General features: G+C 45.9%; 1 protein-coding gene across 1 annotated transcript in view; it reads right to left on the reverse strand.

The window, feature by feature from the left end:
* LOC146811243 (uncharacterized) overlaps positions 1–17,348 on the reverse strand; it is a 138,578-nt gene extending 121,230 nt beyond the window's left edge. The window contains exon 1 of the mRNA XM_085615051.1: positions 17,309–17,348. Within this exon, the coding sequence (XP_085471177.1) occupies positions 17,309–17,348 (40 nt within the window). The remainder of the gene's footprint in view (positions 1–17,308) is intronic.
* Between the last annotated feature and the right edge of the window lie 2,277 nt (positions 17,349–19,625).

Here is a 19,625-nt window from a genome sequence, read left to right on the forward strand (position 1 = left end):
TATTCCCATTTTAGATGTTTTGAGGCCAATTTACAAAGACATGTCATAGTGTCTAGGAGTCCGACTAAACCTGCTTCATGTCAGAAGGGCTGGTCTGCCGGGTCAGTGTGTGGCGTTACAACAAACAAATGATGGATGGAATGCTGAAAATGCAGACATTCTCCCCCAGTCAAGAGATCTGGGTTAAATCCATCGTTCTTTTGCCCACTACGCCACCCCAGTTTAGACATGGCCATATGCAAATCAGTCTTGACCCTGTGCCTCATGGGAACAGTCCAGCGCGAACTGCCAAGCCATGTCTTCCCTGGACCGGAATCAAGCATCCTAGGACCGGTTTCTGGCTATCAGCCGTCATCAGCCAGGATAGCTTGACTCCAGTGGCGTAGTGAGCACGGGTCCCACGTCTGGGAATACCCATCCCACTTAGGGCGAATAGCGTTACAACAAACAAATGATGGACGGAATGCTGACAATGCAGACATTCTCCCCCAGTCAAGAGATCTGGGTTAAATCCATCGTTCTTTTGCCCACTACGCCACCCCAGTTTAGACATGGCCATATGCAAATCAGTCTTGACCCTGTGCCTCATGGGAACAGTCCAGCCCGAACTGCCAAGCCATGTCTTCCCTGGACCGGAATCAAGCATCCTAGGACCGGTTTCTGGCTATCAGCCGTCATCAGCCAGGATAGCTTGACTCCAGTGGCGTAGTGAGCACGGGTCCCACGTCTGGGAATACCCATCCCACTTAGGGCGAATAGCGTTACAACAAACAAATGATGGACGGAATGCTGACAATGCAGACATTCTCCCCCAGTCAAGAGATCTGGGTTAAATCCATCGTTCTTTTGCCCACTACGCCACCCCAGTTTAGACATGGCCATATGCAAATCAGTCTTGACCCTGTGCCTCATGGGAACAGTCCAGCCCGAACTGCTAAGCCATGTCTTCCCTGGACCGGAATCAAGCATCCTAGGACCGGTTTCTGGCTATCAGCCGTCATCAGCCAGGATAGATTGACTCCAGTGGCGTAGTGAGCACGGGTCCCACGTCTGGGAATACCCATCCCACTTAGGGCGAATAGCGTTACAACAAACAAATGATGGACGGAATGCTGACAATGCAGACATTCTCCCCCAGTCAAGAGATCTGGGTTAAATCCATCGTTCTTTTGCCCACTACGCCACCCCAGTTTAGACATGGCCATATGCAAATCAGTCTTGACCCTGTGCCTCATGGGAACAGTCCAGCCCGAACTGCCAAGCCATGTCTTCCCTGGACCGGAATCAAGCATCCTAGGACCGGTTTCTGGCTATCAGCCGTCATCAGCCAGGATAGCTTGACTCCAGTGGCGTAGTGAGCACGGGTCCCACGTCTGGGAATACCCATCCCACTTAGGGCGAATAGCGTTACAACAAACAAATGATGGACGGAATGCTGACAATGCAGACATTCTCCCCCAGTCAAGAGATCTGGGTTAAATCCATCGTTCTTTTGCCCACTACGCCACCCCAGTTTAGACATGGCCATATGCAAATCAGTCTTGACCCTGTGCCTCATGGGAACAGTCCAGCCCGAACTGCCAAGCCATGTCTTCCCTGGACCGGAATCAAGCATCCTAGGACCGGTTTCTGGCTATCAGCCGTCATCAGCCAGGATAGCTTGACTCCAGTGGCGTAGTGAGCACGGGTCCCACGTCTGGGAATACCCATCCCACTTAGGGCGAATAGTGTTACAACAAACAAATGATGGACGGAATGCTGACAATGCAGACATTCTCCCCCAGTCAAGAGATCTGGGTTAAATCCATCGTTCTTTTGCCCACTACGCCACCCCAGTTTAGACATGGCCATATGCAAATCAGTCTTGACCCTGTGCCTCATGGGAACAGTCCAGCCCGAACTGCCAAGCCATGTCTTCCCTGGACCGGAATCAAGCATCCTAGGACCGGTTTCTGGCTATCAGCCGTCATCAGCCAGGATAGCTTGACTCCAGTGGCGTAGTGAGCACGGGTCCCACGTCTGGGAATACCCATCCCACTTAGGGCGAATAGCGTTACAACAAACAAATGATGGACGGAATGCTGACAATGCAGACATTCTCCCCCAGTCAAGAGATCTGGGTTAAATCCATCGTTCTTTTGCCCACTACGCCACCCCAGCTTAGACATGGCCATATGCAAATCAGTCTTGACCCTGTGCCACATGGGAACAGTCCAGCCCGAACTACCAAGCCATGTCTTCCCTGGACCGGAATCAAGCATCCTAGGACCGGTTTCTGGCTATCAGCCGTCATCAGCCAGGATAGCTTGACTCCAGTGGCGTAGTGAGCACGGGTCCCACGTCTGGGAATACCCATCCCACTTAGGGCGAATAGCGTTACAACAAACAAATGATGGACGGAATGCTGACAATGCAGACATTCTCCCCCAGTCAAGAGATCTGGGTTAAATCCATCGTTCTTTTGCCCACTACGCCACCCCAGCTTAGACATGGCCATATGCAAATCAGTCTTGACCCTGTGCCACATGGGAACAGTCCAGCCCGAACTACCAAGCCATGTCTTCCCTGGACCGGAATCAAGCATCCTAGGACCGGTTTCTGGCTATCAGCCGTCATCAGCCTGGATAGCTTGACTCCAGTGGCGTAGTGAGCACGGGTCCCACGTCTGGGAATACCCCTCCCACTTAGGGCGAATAGCGTTACAACAAACAAATGATGGACGGAATGCTGACAATGCAGACATTCTCCCCCAGTCAAGAGAGCTGGGTTAAATCCATCGTTCTTTTGCCCACTACGCAACCCCAGTTTAGACATGGCCATATGCAATTCAGTCTTGACCCTGTGCCTCATGGGAACAGTCCAGCCCGAACTGCCAAGCCATGTCTTCCCTGGACCGGAATCAAGCATCCTAGGACCGGTTTCTGGCTATCAGCCGTCATCAGCCAGGATAGCTTGACTCCAGTGGCGTAGTGAGCACGGGTCCCACGTCTGGGAATACCCATCCCACTTAGGGCGAATAGCGTTACAACAAACAAATGATGGACGGAATGCTGACAATGCAGACATTCTCCCCCAGTCAAGAGATCTGGGTTAAATCCATCTTTCTTTTGCCCACTACGCCACCCCAGTTTAGACATGGCCATATGCAAATCAGTCTTGACCCTGTGCCTCATGGGAACAGTCCATCCCGAACTGCCAAGCCATGTCTTCCCTGGACCGGAATCAAGCATCCTAGGACCGGTTTCTGGCTATCAGCCGTCATCAGCCAGGATAGCTTGACTCCAGTGGCGTAGTGAGCACGGGTCCCACGTCTGGGAATACCCATCCCACTTAGGGCGAATAGCGTTACAACAAACAAATGATGGACGGAATGCTGACAGTGCAGACATTCTCCCCCAGTCAAGAGATCTGGGTTAAATCCATCTTTCTTTTGCCCACTACGCCACCCCAGTTTAGACATGGCCATATGCAAATCAGTCTTGACCCTGTGCCTCATGGGAACAGTCCATCCCGAACTGCCAAGCCATGTCTTCCCTGGACCGGAATCAAGCATCCTAGGACCGGTTTCTGGCTATCAGCCGTCATCAGCCAGGATAGCTTGACTCCAGTGGCGTAGTGAGCACGGGTCCCACGTCTGGGAATACCCATCCCACTTAGGGCGAATAGCGTTACAACAAACAAATGATGGACGGAATGCTGAGAATGCAGACATTCTCCCCCAGTCAAGAGATCTGGGTTAAATCCATCGTTCTTTTGCCCACTACGCCACCCCAGTTTAGACATGGCCATATGCAAATCAGTCTTGACCCTGTGCCTCATGGGAACAGTCCAGCCCGAACTGCCAAGCCATGTCTTCCCTGGACCGGAATCAAGCATCCTAGGACCGGTTTCTGGCTATCAGCCGTCATCAGCCAGGATAGCTTGACTCCAGTGGCGTAGTGAGCACGGGTCCCACGTCTGGGAATACCCATCCCACTTAGGGCGAATAGCGTTACAACAAACAAATGATGGACGGAATGCTGAGAATGCAGACATTCTCCCCCAGTCAAGAGATCTGGGTTAAATCCATCGTTCTTTTGCCCACTACGCCACCCCAGTTTAGACATGGCCATATGCAAATCAGTCTGACCCTGTGCCTCATGGGAACAGTCCAGCCCGAACTGCCAAGCCATGTCTTCCCTGGACCGGAATCAAGCATCCTAGGACCGGTTTCTGGCTATCAGCCGTCATCAGCCAGGATAGCTTGACTCCAGTGGTGTAGTGAGCACGGGTCCCACGTTGGGAATACCCATCCCACTTAGGGCGAATAGCGTTACAACAAACAAATGATGGACGGAATGCTGACAGTGTGTGGGCCATTTTCTTTGGGATGTTTGTGGGCCTGTTTTCTGGTCTGCTGGGACAGCATTAACTGTTGAGTTCACTGATGTCAAAACAAACATTGCCGGCATCAACCTCAAGTCCATGTAGTCTTTCATGCCTTGTGAAACACTAATACGGCGTATCCGAGCTCAGAACTGCCCAAATTCGCAAACAAGGGCCACTGTTATCTATCTGAGTCACCAATGAGGGCCACTTTTAGTTCGGTGCAGGTGTCTATCTTTTTTGTCTCAGTCCGACCCTGTTCATAGTGTGTCTGTGCGTGCTACAAACCCCAAATCAAATACAGAATCACCAACACAGAAACAGACTCAAGCCTCAAGGGCGTGCACAGACTACTGATGCGCATGCGTACAAACGTGCTCGCGCTACTGGGGCTCAGCGTCCGTGGATATTAATACGCACAGGTGTTATAAAATAAATAGTGATGCGTCTGTGTGTGAAGCAATGAGATCTTGGCCAAGGGGAGGGGCTGGGGCCACAAGAGTGGAATACAACTACATAAAACGATTTACATCCCTGAAAACAGAATCCCCTCAGGGGGAGGGTGGGGGGATATGGGTCTGGGTGATGGATGCGAGGCTCCTGAAGGCGCGAACACCTATGTCTGCCTCGCAACGTGACAATGAAAACAGGTGCAGGAAAATAGCCCGCTGTCCCATCTTTGTATTACATGTAGTGCCCTCGAGACCTTGCTTCTTGTCATTTCCAGTTTACAAGGAAGGTTCTGAGTTCCCAGGAGAAAATAGTAGTACAGATAAAAAAAAAATATTACTTCTACCAAAACATCGCCGTGATCAAAACCATACTGGAGGGCTCGTCGCACTCTACAGAGAAAAAAGACAATTTAGCTTTTCTTCAGTCGGACATAGTACGTACTCAAGGTCAGAGCGAAGTGATGGGAATTTGAATACTTTCTATCTGTTGCAAATTCACTTAGTGATGCAGAGGTCGCTGTGCAATAAAGTGTATTCATTCACTAATGAATCTACAGCCCAAGGCACTGTTGAGTGTTCACCAATGGACTAAGATCACTGTGTATCACTCATGGGCAGGTCATTCCTTGCTGATGAATATTGGCTGCAGGTGGCTGTGTATTCACTGACAGATGCACGGGCCACTGTGCAGTGTGATGTATCCACCAATGGGTGTACAGGTCGTTGTGTGCTTTTGATTATTCTCTTGTGGCTTTATAGGTCAACGTGCACTCACTATTAGGTGCCTAGGTCAGTGAGCGCCGTTCTGTTTGGCGAGTATTCACTAATGGATTTATAGGTGTGGTGCATTTACTGGCAGATGCACAGGCCATTGTCCAATGTTGGGTATTCACTAGTTGATGTTCAGGTCGTTGTGTGCTTTTGATTATTCTCTTGTGGCTTTATAGGTCAACGTGCACTCACTATTAGATGCCTAGGTCAGTGAGCGCCGTACTGTTAGGCGAGTATTCACAAATGGATTTATAGGTGTGGTACATTTACTGGCAGATGCACAGGCCATTGTCCAATGTTGGGTATTCACTAGTTGATGTTCAGGTCGTTGTGTGCTTTTGATTATTCTCTTGTGGCTTTATGGGTCAACGTGCACTCACTATTAGATGCCTAGGTCAGTGAGCGCTGTACTGTTTGGCGAGTATTCACTATTGGATTTATAGGTGTGGTGCATTTACTGGCAGATGCACAGGCCATTGTCCAATGTTGGGTATTCACTAGTTGATGTTCAGGTCGTTGTGTGCTTTTGATTTTTCTCTTGTGGCTTTATGGGTCAACGTGCACTCACTATTAGATGCCTAGGTCAGTGAGCGCTGTACTGTTTGGCGAGTATTCACTATTGGATTCATAGGTGTGGTGCATTTACTGGCAGATGCACAGGCCATTGTCCAATGCTGGGTATTCACTAGTTGATGTTCAGGTCGTTGTGTGCTTTTGATTATTCTCTTGTGGCTTTATAAGTCAACGTGCACGCACTATTAGATGCCTTGGTCAGTGAGCGCCGTACTGTTTGGCAATTATTCACGAATGGATTTATAGGTGCTGTGTGTTTACTGGTAGACGCACAGGCCATTGTCCAATGTTGGGTATTCACTAATTGATGTACAGGCCGTCGTGTTTTATTGATTGTTCACTAACAGATACATAGTTGGGTGTTTAGGTCGCTATGTTTTCACTAATATATGCACACATCTTTGTGAGCTGTTGTTTATTCACCAGTAGAAAACACAACAAGATGATGGATGGAGTGCTGAAAAAATTCCACCAACCATTCCCAGTCAAGAGATCTGGGTTAAATCCATCGATCGTTTGCTCACCACACCAACCCAGTTTGGACTCAGCCATAAGCAAATCAGTCTTGAGCCTGTTCCTCATGGAATCATTCCAGCTGGAACTGCCGAGCCAGGTCATCCCTGGACTGGAAACTAGCATCCTAGGGTGACCAACTGTCCGTAAATTTCACGGGCCGCCAGTTATTTGGGCCTCATGTCTGTTGTCCATAAGGATTTCTTTCACAAACGCCTTTTGTTCGTAATTCTGCACAGTGCAGCAAGCAGTCCACCTGCAAGCGCCTTGAGAGTTCTGTAACTCTCACTGCAAGGGCCAGCTCACGCTCCTGCTGTGATCAATGGCCTGCAACAGCCCTTCCCCAACCTGGCACAGATTGCTGTAGGCCCATTATCATTCTGTATGTCGGCCTAATTATCCCAAACAGAATGATAATGGGCCTCTCTGTGCAGTCACAGGCTGACCTCTTTTCACTAGTAAGTTCACTCCACATGATGCCCTGTGTAGACTCCAGCATGCAGCCAGTATTTGGTACTATTTTCTCCCCACTACAATCAGAATGTTTTAGAGGAGTCAATCTCTGACTGTGAGCCAGTGAGTGACCTCTCAAAACAATGTTCAATAATCACAGACAGTATTTGCCCTCCTTGGCTCTCATCTGTGGGATGGGACAACCCAGTGCAGTAACCATATAAATAAATGATGATATAAAATGCCACAAAAATACCTGCACAGCTGCTCAAAGCTGCATGCATACCAAAAAAACGCGAAGTCCACGATTGTCGCAACCTAATATAACTACTTTTGACTTGTACTTATTTTGGTTGTCTATTTACGTACTCATATTCTATTGCATGACCTCCTCTGATGTGTCTATAAAATTTTGTCCCAAATTTCTGTCTCGAATTTTGACCTTCTGTCCTGAATTTCTGTCCTGAATTTTGACCCTTTGTCCTAAATTTTCACACTCATCATCCTAAATTTGCACCCATGCCAGTTGGTCACCCTAAAGCATCCTGGCCCCAGTTTCGGGGTATCACCCTTCATCAGCCAGGTTAGCTTGAATTCAGTGGCACAGTGAGCAAGGGACCCATGTTTGGGCATACCCTTGCCCTCTTAGGGCGAACATAACAAACACAACAAGATGATGGACGGAGTGCTGAAACATTTCAAAAACTCACCCCCAGTCACAGATCTGGGTTTAATCCATCATTCTTTTGTTCACTATTCAACTCCAGTTTGGACCCAGCAATATGCGAATCATTTTTGACTCTGCTTCGAATGGGAACAGTTCAGCCCGAACTGCCAGTAGATTCATAGGTTATTATGGCCTAGTGTGTATTTACTGATCGAAACACAGGCCACTGTGCCCTGTTTGAATTTAATAAATAATGCAATGCTCTGTATTTGCTAAAAGCACACATAGACTATTTTGCCCTGTTGTGTATTTTCAGTTGTATAAGCACATCATTGTATCTCCTGTTGTGTAGTCACTACGGGACAATTACTATATGGAAATGATCTTGAATGGCAAGTTTATGTGTGTTCCAGTGAATACATGGGTGAATATCAGATTGTGGAACAACTTGGATGAATGAGTGACTGCATTGGCAAATAAATAAGAGATTGCATTAATGACTAATTAATGGATGAGTTCATGGTTGAATGAATGAGTGCATGGATGCATGGTTGAACACGAGTGGGTGGATGGCTGGATGGGTGGGTAAGTGAGTGTGTGAATGTTTTTGACCAAACTTATAGGCTGAGGCCTCTGCATGAGTGGTAATGTTATTTTAATGCTGCAAATTACCAAGATTAAAGTAGTGTAAGTATAAGATCAGGGCTGGGAACCATCTTGAGAATAATAATGCCCTCAATGCATACATAATTAGCACTATTATGCCACTGTAAGCATTGCAAATAAGTTGACTCTATTTTGCCAAAGGTATCAACAGTATGTCAAGAATGACTGGCATTATGCCATGGCCGCTAGGAAAACAGTGAATTCAATGGGATACTATAAAAATACTATTGAAGGGATACCAGAGAAAACCTGGAATCATGGGTAGTAACTGCCGCACTGTAGTAGGTGGTCCATGCATTGTTTGGTGATTGCTCTTTCCCATTCTCTGTGGAGCCACTTTGCTCCACTGATCATGGCTTCTTCACATTCACCAGACACCCACCACTCTGGTGCTATACGACTGATAAGATTAACACCTTGTTGTTTAATAGAGGGCACTGTTGTAACTTTTCCCTTCTTCTTCAGGCATTCTATTTTTTTCTGGTCCTGATGAAGACCTTCACACTCAAGCTAGGTCGAAACGCTGTTGACTACATACACACGTGAACCAGAGAGTACATTGGATTGAATGGCTTTATTTTTGCGTATTATCAATTGTGACACCAACTCGTTTTTACCACGTTGCCTCCGTTACACATTTCACATGAATTTGATATCATGTGTGATTACCTTCACTGTGCCAGGCACATTAGTACTTTCATACTCTTTTCTTCTTTTGGTATCGCTTTGAAGAAAATTAATTGATAAATAACCTTTTATGTTCAGTTTGTCACTTGTCTTTTTGTGTGAGAATACGGCAAACCATGGACATAAAATAGCCTTTGAAAAATCTGTTACATCCATGCCTATTGCAAATATTAAGATTTTCTCGGCATCCCTCCAAATGTTTTTTATATTCAGATGGGAACCACTGTTTTCCTATGTGCATAATTACCCAGATTCCATTCTGGTTTCTTTCCCTTTCCCTATGTTATGTAATGTTATGTGCATTTGCAGAGCGCTCAATAATCTAGGGGGTCATGGAACTTAAACATGTGCAGCATGGTCAGGCGTAGGTCTATGTTCATGGAACCTATTCAAAGGGTCATGTCTTCAGCTTTTTGCAGAATTTGAAAATTGAAGAGACAGCTCTGATGTTCAGCTGCAGGTCGTTTCAGGCTGTAGGCGCTTTGTAGGAGAAAGTCCGCCTGCCGGCTCTATTTATGGGTATTCATAGGGTGTTGCAAGTAGGAGTCTGGATGGGCGAAAGTGTCTGGTGGTGATGCGGTTGTTGAGGTATGCTCGTCCCATGTTGTGTAAGGCCCGAAGGAGTGTATCAAGAGTTTGAAAAGAGTTCATTTGTTTATGGGCAGCCAGTGGAGCTCCCTGAGGTGTGGTATGATGCGCGTGTGTTGTGGAAGGTGGAGTATTCTAGTGGATGCTGAGTTCCGTATGGGTTGGAGGCTTCTTTTCAGTTGCAGGCTGATTCTAGCATAGAGGACATTTCCATTGTCCAGTTTACTCATGATGACTGCGTGGGTGATGGTTCTGCATCTGCTGGTGTGGAGCTATTTCAAGGTCGTTTTCAGCATTTACTGGGTGTGGAAGCAGGAGGTGAACACAGCGTTGACCTAGGCAGTCATGGTAAGTTGATTGTTGATGGTGACAATGCTGAGGTGCTTGGTGTGGGTGGGATTCAGCCCCATGGTGATGTTTTTCTGCCATATATCACAACTTCTGACTTGTGTGTCTTAAGTTTGAGATAGTTGTTTCTCATCCAGTTGTTGATGTCAATCATGCAGGCAGTGAACTTAGTCTTGGTGTTAGGTGTTTTGTCAGAGATGGAGTGTATTAGCTGTGTGTCGTTGACATAGGAAAGGATGTTGATTCCATGTGTGCAGATGATTCTGGTATTTGGGATAATCTAAGTGTTGATGTGGATCAAGTGGAGAGATGATTCATGCGCTACTTCCCAGATGAGGTTGTGGGCACCTGAGCAATATGGGCTTGGATAGACAGGTTGGAGCATGTCTAGCAGAGTGCAGGTCCTTGAATGCCAGTTTGGTGGAGTTGTTTGATGAAGTTAGTGTGGAATATCGTGTTGAATGCTGCAGAGAGGCCTAGTCTGATAAGGGCAGAGGTGTTTCCTCTGTCCATTATCATCCGGATGTTGCTGTTTCCATGCTGTGGTTAGGTCTAAACCCAGATTGGGTGGCACTGAGAAAATAGTTTTCATTGATGTGGGTGGCTAGGCGCTTAGTGATCAGCTTTTCTAAGAATTTTGCTGGGTACAGTAGCAGAGAGATGGGTCTGTAGTTGGCTGGTGCTGTCAGGCCAGTGGAGGGCTTTTTGAGGAGCAGGAGTATCATGTCCTGTTTCCAGGTGAGCAGGTCGGTGGCAGTTATGATGGAGATGTTCAGTATCCTGGTGAGTGTTGAGCTGATAGTCTGCAGTCCTTTGACAAAGGTGTGGTGGGGCAAAGTTCAGAAGGGGCCCCAGAGTGGATAAACTGCACGGTGGAGCTAGTTTCTTCTGTGATGACAGATGACCAGGCTGTGAGTGTGGTACCTGTTGTCCAGATGGAGAGTCATGTTGCGAGGTTGGCAGGGTCCGATTTGGGTCATTGTTCTCATGGTGTGCACAAACATGCAATGGATGAACATATTCTGTTAAGAATTATCACCATTATTCTAAGATATGCCTCCATAATGTCAGTTCCAGCTTTATGCCAGAAGCGGGTACCATACTGCCATGGGTATCCACAATATGAAAAGAACTAACACCAGTATGCCTTTCCCTTCATTATGATGTAGATACCACCACATTACCCTATAACTGATAACTGACAGCTACATTACTTCTCACTCTCAACTACACATGCGTTTGAAGAATGATGTGTAGGCTACCAAAAACACTCTAAGTGCACACCACCATAAAATTTACTTTGAATAGGAATAAACATCACAAATGCTCTTTTTTCTTAAGCAGTAAAATTCATGAAAACTTTCTGCCATCTTCTAACATAGCGATACTGATTTATTATACCTTCTAAAACTATCCAAGAAATCTCAACTAAATCCCTAGAACAACTCAATAATACACCGACACAACATAGCAGCACATACACACCACAAGAACACAATAAAACAAATCATAACGCAACTATATAAAAAACACACCACAAAAATTCTAAAGAATGCAACACAAGTTCACATCGTGATTGCATTGTTATGTTCCTATGCTTTAATATTCTTGTTGCTTTTGTGCTGTTTTTACACTAGTGTGTTTTGTATTTCTGCAGTGTTTTCTTGCAATGCTGTGTTGATATCATTGTGTTGTGTGCAGTGTTAGTGTGTTGTTTGTTGTTGAGTCACATTTGGTGCTACAGTGTTACTGATGTATTTTAGTGAAGTGTTTGTGAATTTTGTTTTATTGCTGTGATGCTCCACTGATGTATTGTTATGCCATTGTGTTTTATTGTATGTTGTAATGTTAGTTGCATTCTTGTGCTTTCCTTTTATTGTGTTTTTTTATCTGATTGCTGAACCTGACTTCCTTGGTGTGGTTCCCCCTAGCTTTTTACTTTCCATCCCCCTCTTTTTGCTGACCTCGTGTTTGCTGTCTTTAGGACTCTGCAAACTTTACCACTGCTAGCCAGTGCTAAAGTGCTTGTGCTCTCTCCCTCATGCATGGTAACATTGGCTTACATCAAATTGGCACATTTAATTTACAATGACATCCCTAGTTAAGTGGTAATAGATGTACCCAGGTCCTGTGAATTAAATGCTACTAGTGGGCCTGCAGCACTGATTGTGCCACCCACTTAAGTAGCTTTTTAAACATCTCTCAGGCCTGCCATTGCAGACTATGTGCAGTTTTAAACTGCCATTTCGATCTGGCAAAATAAACCTATTGTCAGGCCCTAACCTTCCTTTTTAATACACATACGCCACCCCTAATATAGACCCTAAACAGCCCATAAGGCAGAGTGCGGTGTATTTAAAAGAATGGACTTGTAGTTTTAACTTTTAAATGTCCTGGTAGTGAAAAACCCTTAAATTCATTTTTCATTCCTGCAAGGCCTACCTCTCCCATAGGATAACATCAAGTTAACTTTTTACATTTAATAAGTGATAACTTTCAACTGGGAACAAGTAGGAATATTGAGCTTGGTGTCTAAATAATTGTAATTTCATACCCTCTTTAATGATAAAGTCAGGTTTTAAAAACAATTCTGAAAAAAACACTTTTAGATAGTTGGCACTTTCTTGCCCTAGCCATTTGGTGCTTGCAGCCTATATCATGAGTCACACGACTAGGTTTAGCTGGCAGGATGTCTTTGTGTGTTGCTCCCAAACAGTGAGATAAAGGGGAAATAGGTGCTGGCAGGATGGGCCATCTCTGACTTGACTAGTAGAGAGGAGCTGTCACCTACCACACTTGCACATCACAAAGCCTCTGTCTAAGCACACTCACCAGGGGTTTGACTCTAGTCTTTTGTGTCTCCAGACAAGCTGGGGCCTGGGCAAGGAGGCAGGAAATACCAAGACCTCAGGGGGTGGAGATCTCTCACACTTTTTCCTACTTCAAAGCTGGCACCATGTACAAATAATGGACCCTCAGACCCAACTCTTCAGAACACCTCTTGAGGACTCAGAAGGACTGTTGTGTTGCAAGAAGGACTGCTACTCTGCCACCCTACCGCCCGAGTGAAGGATTGGACTTGCATCTTGAACCCAGGTCCACCAGGGTAACACCACGGGCTACTTGGCTGGCCTACTGATCAAAGCGTCAGGGACAGAAAAGGCATGAATGGAGAGCCTGGACCCAAGCTGTTATGAGTCTTGTCTCCCAAGTGGTGCCACCCCTATCCCGTACCCTTGGAAGTGGGCCTGAAAGTGCTCTGCCAACCCAACAGTGGACCTGTGAGCAGACCCGATGCAGCGTGACACATCTATTCTTAGCCTCTTTGTAACCACCACTGTCAGATGCATCCCTGGTGGAGGACTTCACATCACAGCCTGCAGCCACCTCAGACCCTCTGCTGTACGGCGCATCCTTGATGCAGGCCTTCGCATCGAACGCCCCTTGCTGATAGCATCCTCGATGACAATGTAGGACTCCGCTTTGCAGCCCTGCAGCTCCTCAGACCCGCCGCTTCACAATGTTTCCTTGATGCAGGATTTGCAATGCTCCACAAAGCAGGATTTAAGGTACTTTTGTTCAGCGGGTCAAACTTGGTCCCTTATCTGGCCTGCCCTCCACCGCAGTTGGCCTGAATTGTGACTTTATTCCGGTCCCTCTTTAGCTCTTTGTACTTTTAGGTACTATTTTCACTTAAATCTTTAAAATCGCATAAATTCAGATGTACTGATTGGATTTTTGTTGTTTTGGTGTTAAATAATTTATTATATTTTACTATATGTTTCTAAATTGGTGTCGACTTTTCTTGAATTGTGTTTCCACTTTACTATTGTTTGAAGTGCTGTATAAATATGTTACACTTTGCCTCTAAGTTGAACCTGACTGCTTGTGCCAAGCTACCAGAGGGTTAAACACAGGTTAATTTGGGGTTTGCTTGAGACCACCCTAACAGAGGTTGTGGTTGCTGCTTGAGTAGGGTTTCAACCCCCTCAACCAGTAGCCCATTTCCCAACGCACTGAATGTATGCCGTTATGATCCATGAGCACAAAATTCAACTATACTATCAGCAAACCATGACCACGGTGGACTGATGGTGAAATAATCTTGCTGAAAGAACTTGATTATTTGTATAAAAAAAAGACCACATCAATGCACTAATGGTTGCACATTTTGATTAGGTCTGGGCCAATTGTGCTACTGAGACAGAATCTTCTATAATTTCCAGAATTTTGTATTATGCTTGTTGAGTGACATACCTGAAATTACGCCATTATTCCGCATTTAGTAATTTCAATTCTGCTCGGGTAGAATTTCTATTGTAGGAGCATGAGAACAACATGAACAAAAAGAACACGAATGGCTTTGTTTGCAAAACATTTTCTTTTTGTGTAATTATTTTATGTAATTTTTCTGAAATTTTGCACAACTGGGCAAAATGAAATGATGGTGATTTCACACACTCCTTATTTCGATAACAAAAACAGCAAGCAAATTGAACGTAAAGACAAGATTTGAGACTCAAGAGAAAAGAACAAAACTTTAAAAGTAATATGTCCCAGTTTTTTGCTGAAAAAGAAATATTTTCTTATGGAGAAACAAACAGAAGCAGAAATTGTTAAAAATAAAAATAAAAAGTTAACTGATTTTATTACCAGTGCACAAAAATTGTAACTTTGCGATATCGAAGACTTAATCAACGAAATAAAAAACAATCCTCATGATGCTGCAACAGACTTCATGGAGGGAGTCATACCATATATCAAAGGAAATGCCAGCAATATCCATTCAAGGACCAATAATAGAAATCATACAGAAATATCCAGTGAAAGATTAACCAAAGCAACAAACACTATACAAGAAGAAAATCAAAATGCCTTGGACCAAAAACACAAGCGAAGAACAAATGCAAGGCTCAACAAAAATTATTTTAAAAAATACACATAGTCGAAAGGCAGCTACAAACAACAAAAAAACAATGTTTCAGAAAAATAGAAATGAAAAAGCTGGTAAAATAACTGATGGACCAGAGTATGCTTCATACCAGATTGCTGCTGATGAAATAAATATATATCACAAAGACATTCTTGAAAAGAAAAATAAGAAAAATCCAAAATTATTTCACTGGCACAAATTCTAGGAGATTGGAACTATGCACATTTGTGTAGAGAAGTAACAATGCTCGAATTATCAAAATTGTTTGAAGAGACAGCCAAAATAAACTTGCTGGCCCAATAATACTGGACTCAATAATCTTCACAACATGCATAAGAAGGGCCAGCACTGCTTTGTGGATGAGATGAGGAGAGTTCCTGGAAGCATTTAAAGGAACAGCCTGGGCTCGCTCGGTGGTGGTGAGAGGCGGCTGTGCTGAGTGGCAGGAGGCCATCCCTCCTTGCAGCCAACTAAATCTCACAGCTGCACAGTACTGTCTGGCCCTTCTTGTCTGTGCCCAATGCCACCAGCACCATTTTATGATGGCCTCATCCCAAAAAAGACTGCCAGATTGACTGATGATAGTGTGAGAGGGAGTAATTTCTTGCACCGGATAAATGAATGTTTGCTGCCGATCCCACGTAGTCACTGAAATGCATTTGGTGTTCTACTGAACAGTGGTCTTGAAACACCCACACTGTGGCCTCGCTTGCCCTTGAGTGTCCCCCTTTAGCTACTGAAACGCACTAGAGAAGCAAGAGCCCCTTCTCAGGCCTGGCCATCACTGTGAACTCCCAGTGAACTCATCTTCCGGAGGTACGGGTTGGAGGAGGAAAACCCAGTTGGGGAGTGTTTGTAGCCCCTTGGCAGGTGGCTGTGAGTACAGACTCTGCCCCCCCCCAGAGTGAGGCCGTTTACCCCAAGATGACAGGTGGTAGAGGGGACCGTGCTGTATACCAATCCAAATCGGACAAGTTAGCTCTAACTAGGGAAACTACTAATAAACTACCGCCAGAGGATCAGCAGCCGCCCATAGTGTAACCATCAGACGTGACCCAGGCTCCCACCCTAATGGACATTATGGCAGCAATACGGGGATCCACACTGCCCTGGAGGTGAAAATAGACACAGTGTCCACCGAGATCACCCTGAAAAGTGCAAATCTCCGCAATATGGGATTGCGAGTCAAAAGGGGTTAGGCCTCCATTGTCACTCTTCAGGCAGAGATGAAGTAGTTGAAAACTCGAGTGGTGGACTTGTGTGTTACTACGGGCACCTTGGAGGCCCACCTGAAAGACTACAAGTGATGATTCAGAAAGAACAATGTGAGCATAATAGGGGTACCAGAATGTTCGGAAGGCCCGGAAGTCGACCTGTTTGCAGAAGATCTCATACTCAAGCATCTTCAGCCCCATGGCCTCTCATCTATTTCTCAGTTGAACGTGCCCACAGAGTGCCCGACACTCCACCAAAACCAGGTGCGCCACCGCTCACCATCATAGCTCACACCTTTAGCTACTGGGAGAAGGATGTCATTTTAAAGACTGCCCTTATTGCTACACCAGTCAAGTGTGACAATAACACCATAGCATTCTTTCCAGATTTCACTCTCAAAGTCCAAAGACAATGTTGGTTCTTTAAGTCGAGAGGGCACTGAGAGAGAGGTGAGTGAGGTACTCTATGATCTTTATGATAAAACTGCGTGTGGTGGCTGAGGAGAAAACCATTTTTTTTACCACACCAGAGTCGGCCTGGGATTGGTTGGGAGGCTTGAGGAAAGTCGGAAGATAGGGACCCTGGGGGCAGACGAGGAGGTGTCAATCAGATGCTGACCACAGGTTCCGTAATGTGTCATCCCCAGCGGGCCCCTGTGTTTGACGTTGAGATTGAGGTGACTCTTCCTTCATACCTGCTGAGGATAGCCACTGGACTCTGCTGCCAGGAACCTCCGAACATTGATCTACTCAGTGGTCATATTATTAACCATGATAAAGTGGGGAGTGGCTGTGTGATGGTTTTATGGGAGCTACAGTCCCCCTAAGGTTGGCAAATGTTACGGCGCATCAGGAGCTATTCTTATTTTGTTGTTGTTTTTTAAAACTTTGCTGACATTCTTTCCTCCACACAGCGGCGATCTAGACCAGATGCTTTTTTACTTTCTCTATTAGTGCCTCCTACCCCAGCCACAACGATATTCACCCCAAACATGTGCTGCCCGTTAGGGGGTGAGGTGGCCTCCTTGGATCTTCTGCTCCGAGCTGGGTCCTTATGTGCGGTGGTTGGGGTACTGACCTCTGATGCCGTTGGTGCATTTTGGGTATTTAAGCTCCATGGCCGAGACATTGGTGAACCCTGCCTTTAAAATCATTTCCTGGAATGTTGAGGGGTTGGGGGAAAAAAATGAAATGGGGTGTGGTGATGCAGTACCTCAAGAGACACTCACCTGACATAGTACCCCTCCCGAGATGCACTTACAAAGCAATACCTGCTAAGCATTAGACAGAGGGGGTTAAAAGATAGTTGCCCATGCAGGATATAAAAAGGGGTCGAGAGGAGTGGGCCATTTGGTGGATAAAACGTTTCTGCTTACCATACTATTCGTGTGGCCTGATCTCCATGGGAGATATGTCGTAGAGTCGGGACAATGGGAGAGTATCAAACTTAACATTGCTTCACTTTACATTCCCCCAACTGCATGAGAGTGCTTTTCCTGACATTGGCACACTTCTTCACCAGCTGCCTCTGGGTGGGTTCCTAATAGGTGGTGACTTTAACACCGTTCAGAATGAGGAGGTTGACTGCTGGCCCTCTCACCAATCGACATTGACATGTAGGCCTCTCATTGAGTTCATGGGGGCGCATGGTCTTGTTGATACGTGGCAAGCCTTTAATCCCACAGCACAACAATATACATTCCACTAGGGGGCTCATGGGAGTCTTTCACACATTGATTACATACTGACCTCAGCCCGAGAACTTCCCTGCTTTAGTGACATTTCTCACCGGGCCAGGGGCATCTCAGATCATTCTGCAGTCTATGCCTCCTTGAGCTGACAACAGGCGGCATAAGTCGTAGACTAGTGCTTAATCCTGATACCTTAAGGTGCCTCGTATCCGTGAGAGTCTTTGCAAGACTGTGAAGAATTATTTTAAGGTAAATGAAGGCTCTGTGACTTCGGCCCAGACACTGTGGGAAGCTTTTACAATGGTAATAAGGGGTCAGGGAATAGCCTTGATTACTGGATATAAAAAGAGAAGAGAACCAGTCTTGATTAGATTTTTGCGAGAGATTAATGAGTTGGAGTCTCAGCTTGATGCAGGCGTCACAGTGACCTCACTCACAACCTGGCTTTGAAACAGAGGGCATACAGGGTAGTGGTGATGGAGGAAGCCAGGACCTGCTTTCGTGATACTCAACATCACCTCTATGTGGTGAGTGATAGAGCTGGAAAACTCCTAGCTTAACTCGACAGGAGGTAGGCGAGGTCTATATGGGTTCTTGAAATTCTAAATTAAACTGAAGAAAGCGTTAGGGACCAACAGGGAGTGGCCTCAGTTTTTGCAGACTACTATACCCGCATCTATGCTTCTGCTAACATGGCCACACTTGAGGAATCATGTGAACGTCTCATGGATATGCGAATGCCTGGCCTAACACAGTCAGACAAGGAAATTATGGAAGGAGACTTGATGGAGGAGGAGGGCGCAGAGGCCGTCGGTGCTCTGAACTCAGGTAAATCCAACGTTCTCTACATAGAATTATTTAAACATGCAGTCCAAGAGTTGGCGCCTCGCCTCCTGCACATGTGCCAGGAAAGACGAGAGGCCGGCATGCTTACAAGAGATCAGATAGTGGTTACTATAGTGCTAATCCATAAGAACGGCAAACCACCAGAGGAATATGCCTCATACAGGCTCATTTTGGTACTTAACGTGGAGCTGAAAATACTTGTTTAACTCCTGGCCACATGTATTATTCAGATGATTCGACTGGTGCACCCAGATCAGTCTAGCTTTATCCAGGGCAGGAGCCCACCCATAAATCTGCATCGTTTGCATGGTGTTTTGGGCGCCGCGGACTAGATCTGAGAATGATGCCATCGTATTGTCCCTGGAAGCACGTATAGCTTTCAACACAGAAGAGTGGCCCATTGTTTATGAGGTGTCAGAGAGGCTTGGGTTTGGCCCTTATTTCCTTTCATGGATTCAGCTCTTAAACTCTGATCCGCTCGCCAAGGTGACGATGAATAGGCGCACATTTGCCCTCTTTTCATTGCGACAAGTACGAGGCAGGGCTGTGCTCTTCCCCCCCCTAATCTTCCCCCTGGTGTTAGAGCCACTGGCAGCCTGGGTGACAACCGAGTCTATGATCAGAAGGCTGAGATGGACTGCAGAGAGGGAAGATAGAAATCTCCCACTACATGGATGATATTCTGCTGTATGTTGCTGACCCCACCAATTCCCTCGGCAGAATTATGCACATGCTCACATTATAATGAAGGTACTCAGGTTATACCATCAATTGGAGGAAATCATTGATGTATGTACTTAGCAGCACGGCTCCAGCAATGCCAACCGATTTTGAGGTCTAGGTAGTAACTAATGGCTA

The sequence above is a fragment of the Triturus cristatus genome, chromosome 7, assembly GCF_964204655.1.
Source record: "Triturus cristatus chromosome 7, aTriCri1.1, whole genome shotgun sequence".
Lineage (NCBI taxonomy): Eukaryota > Metazoa > Chordata > Amphibia > Caudata > Salamandridae > Triturus > Triturus cristatus.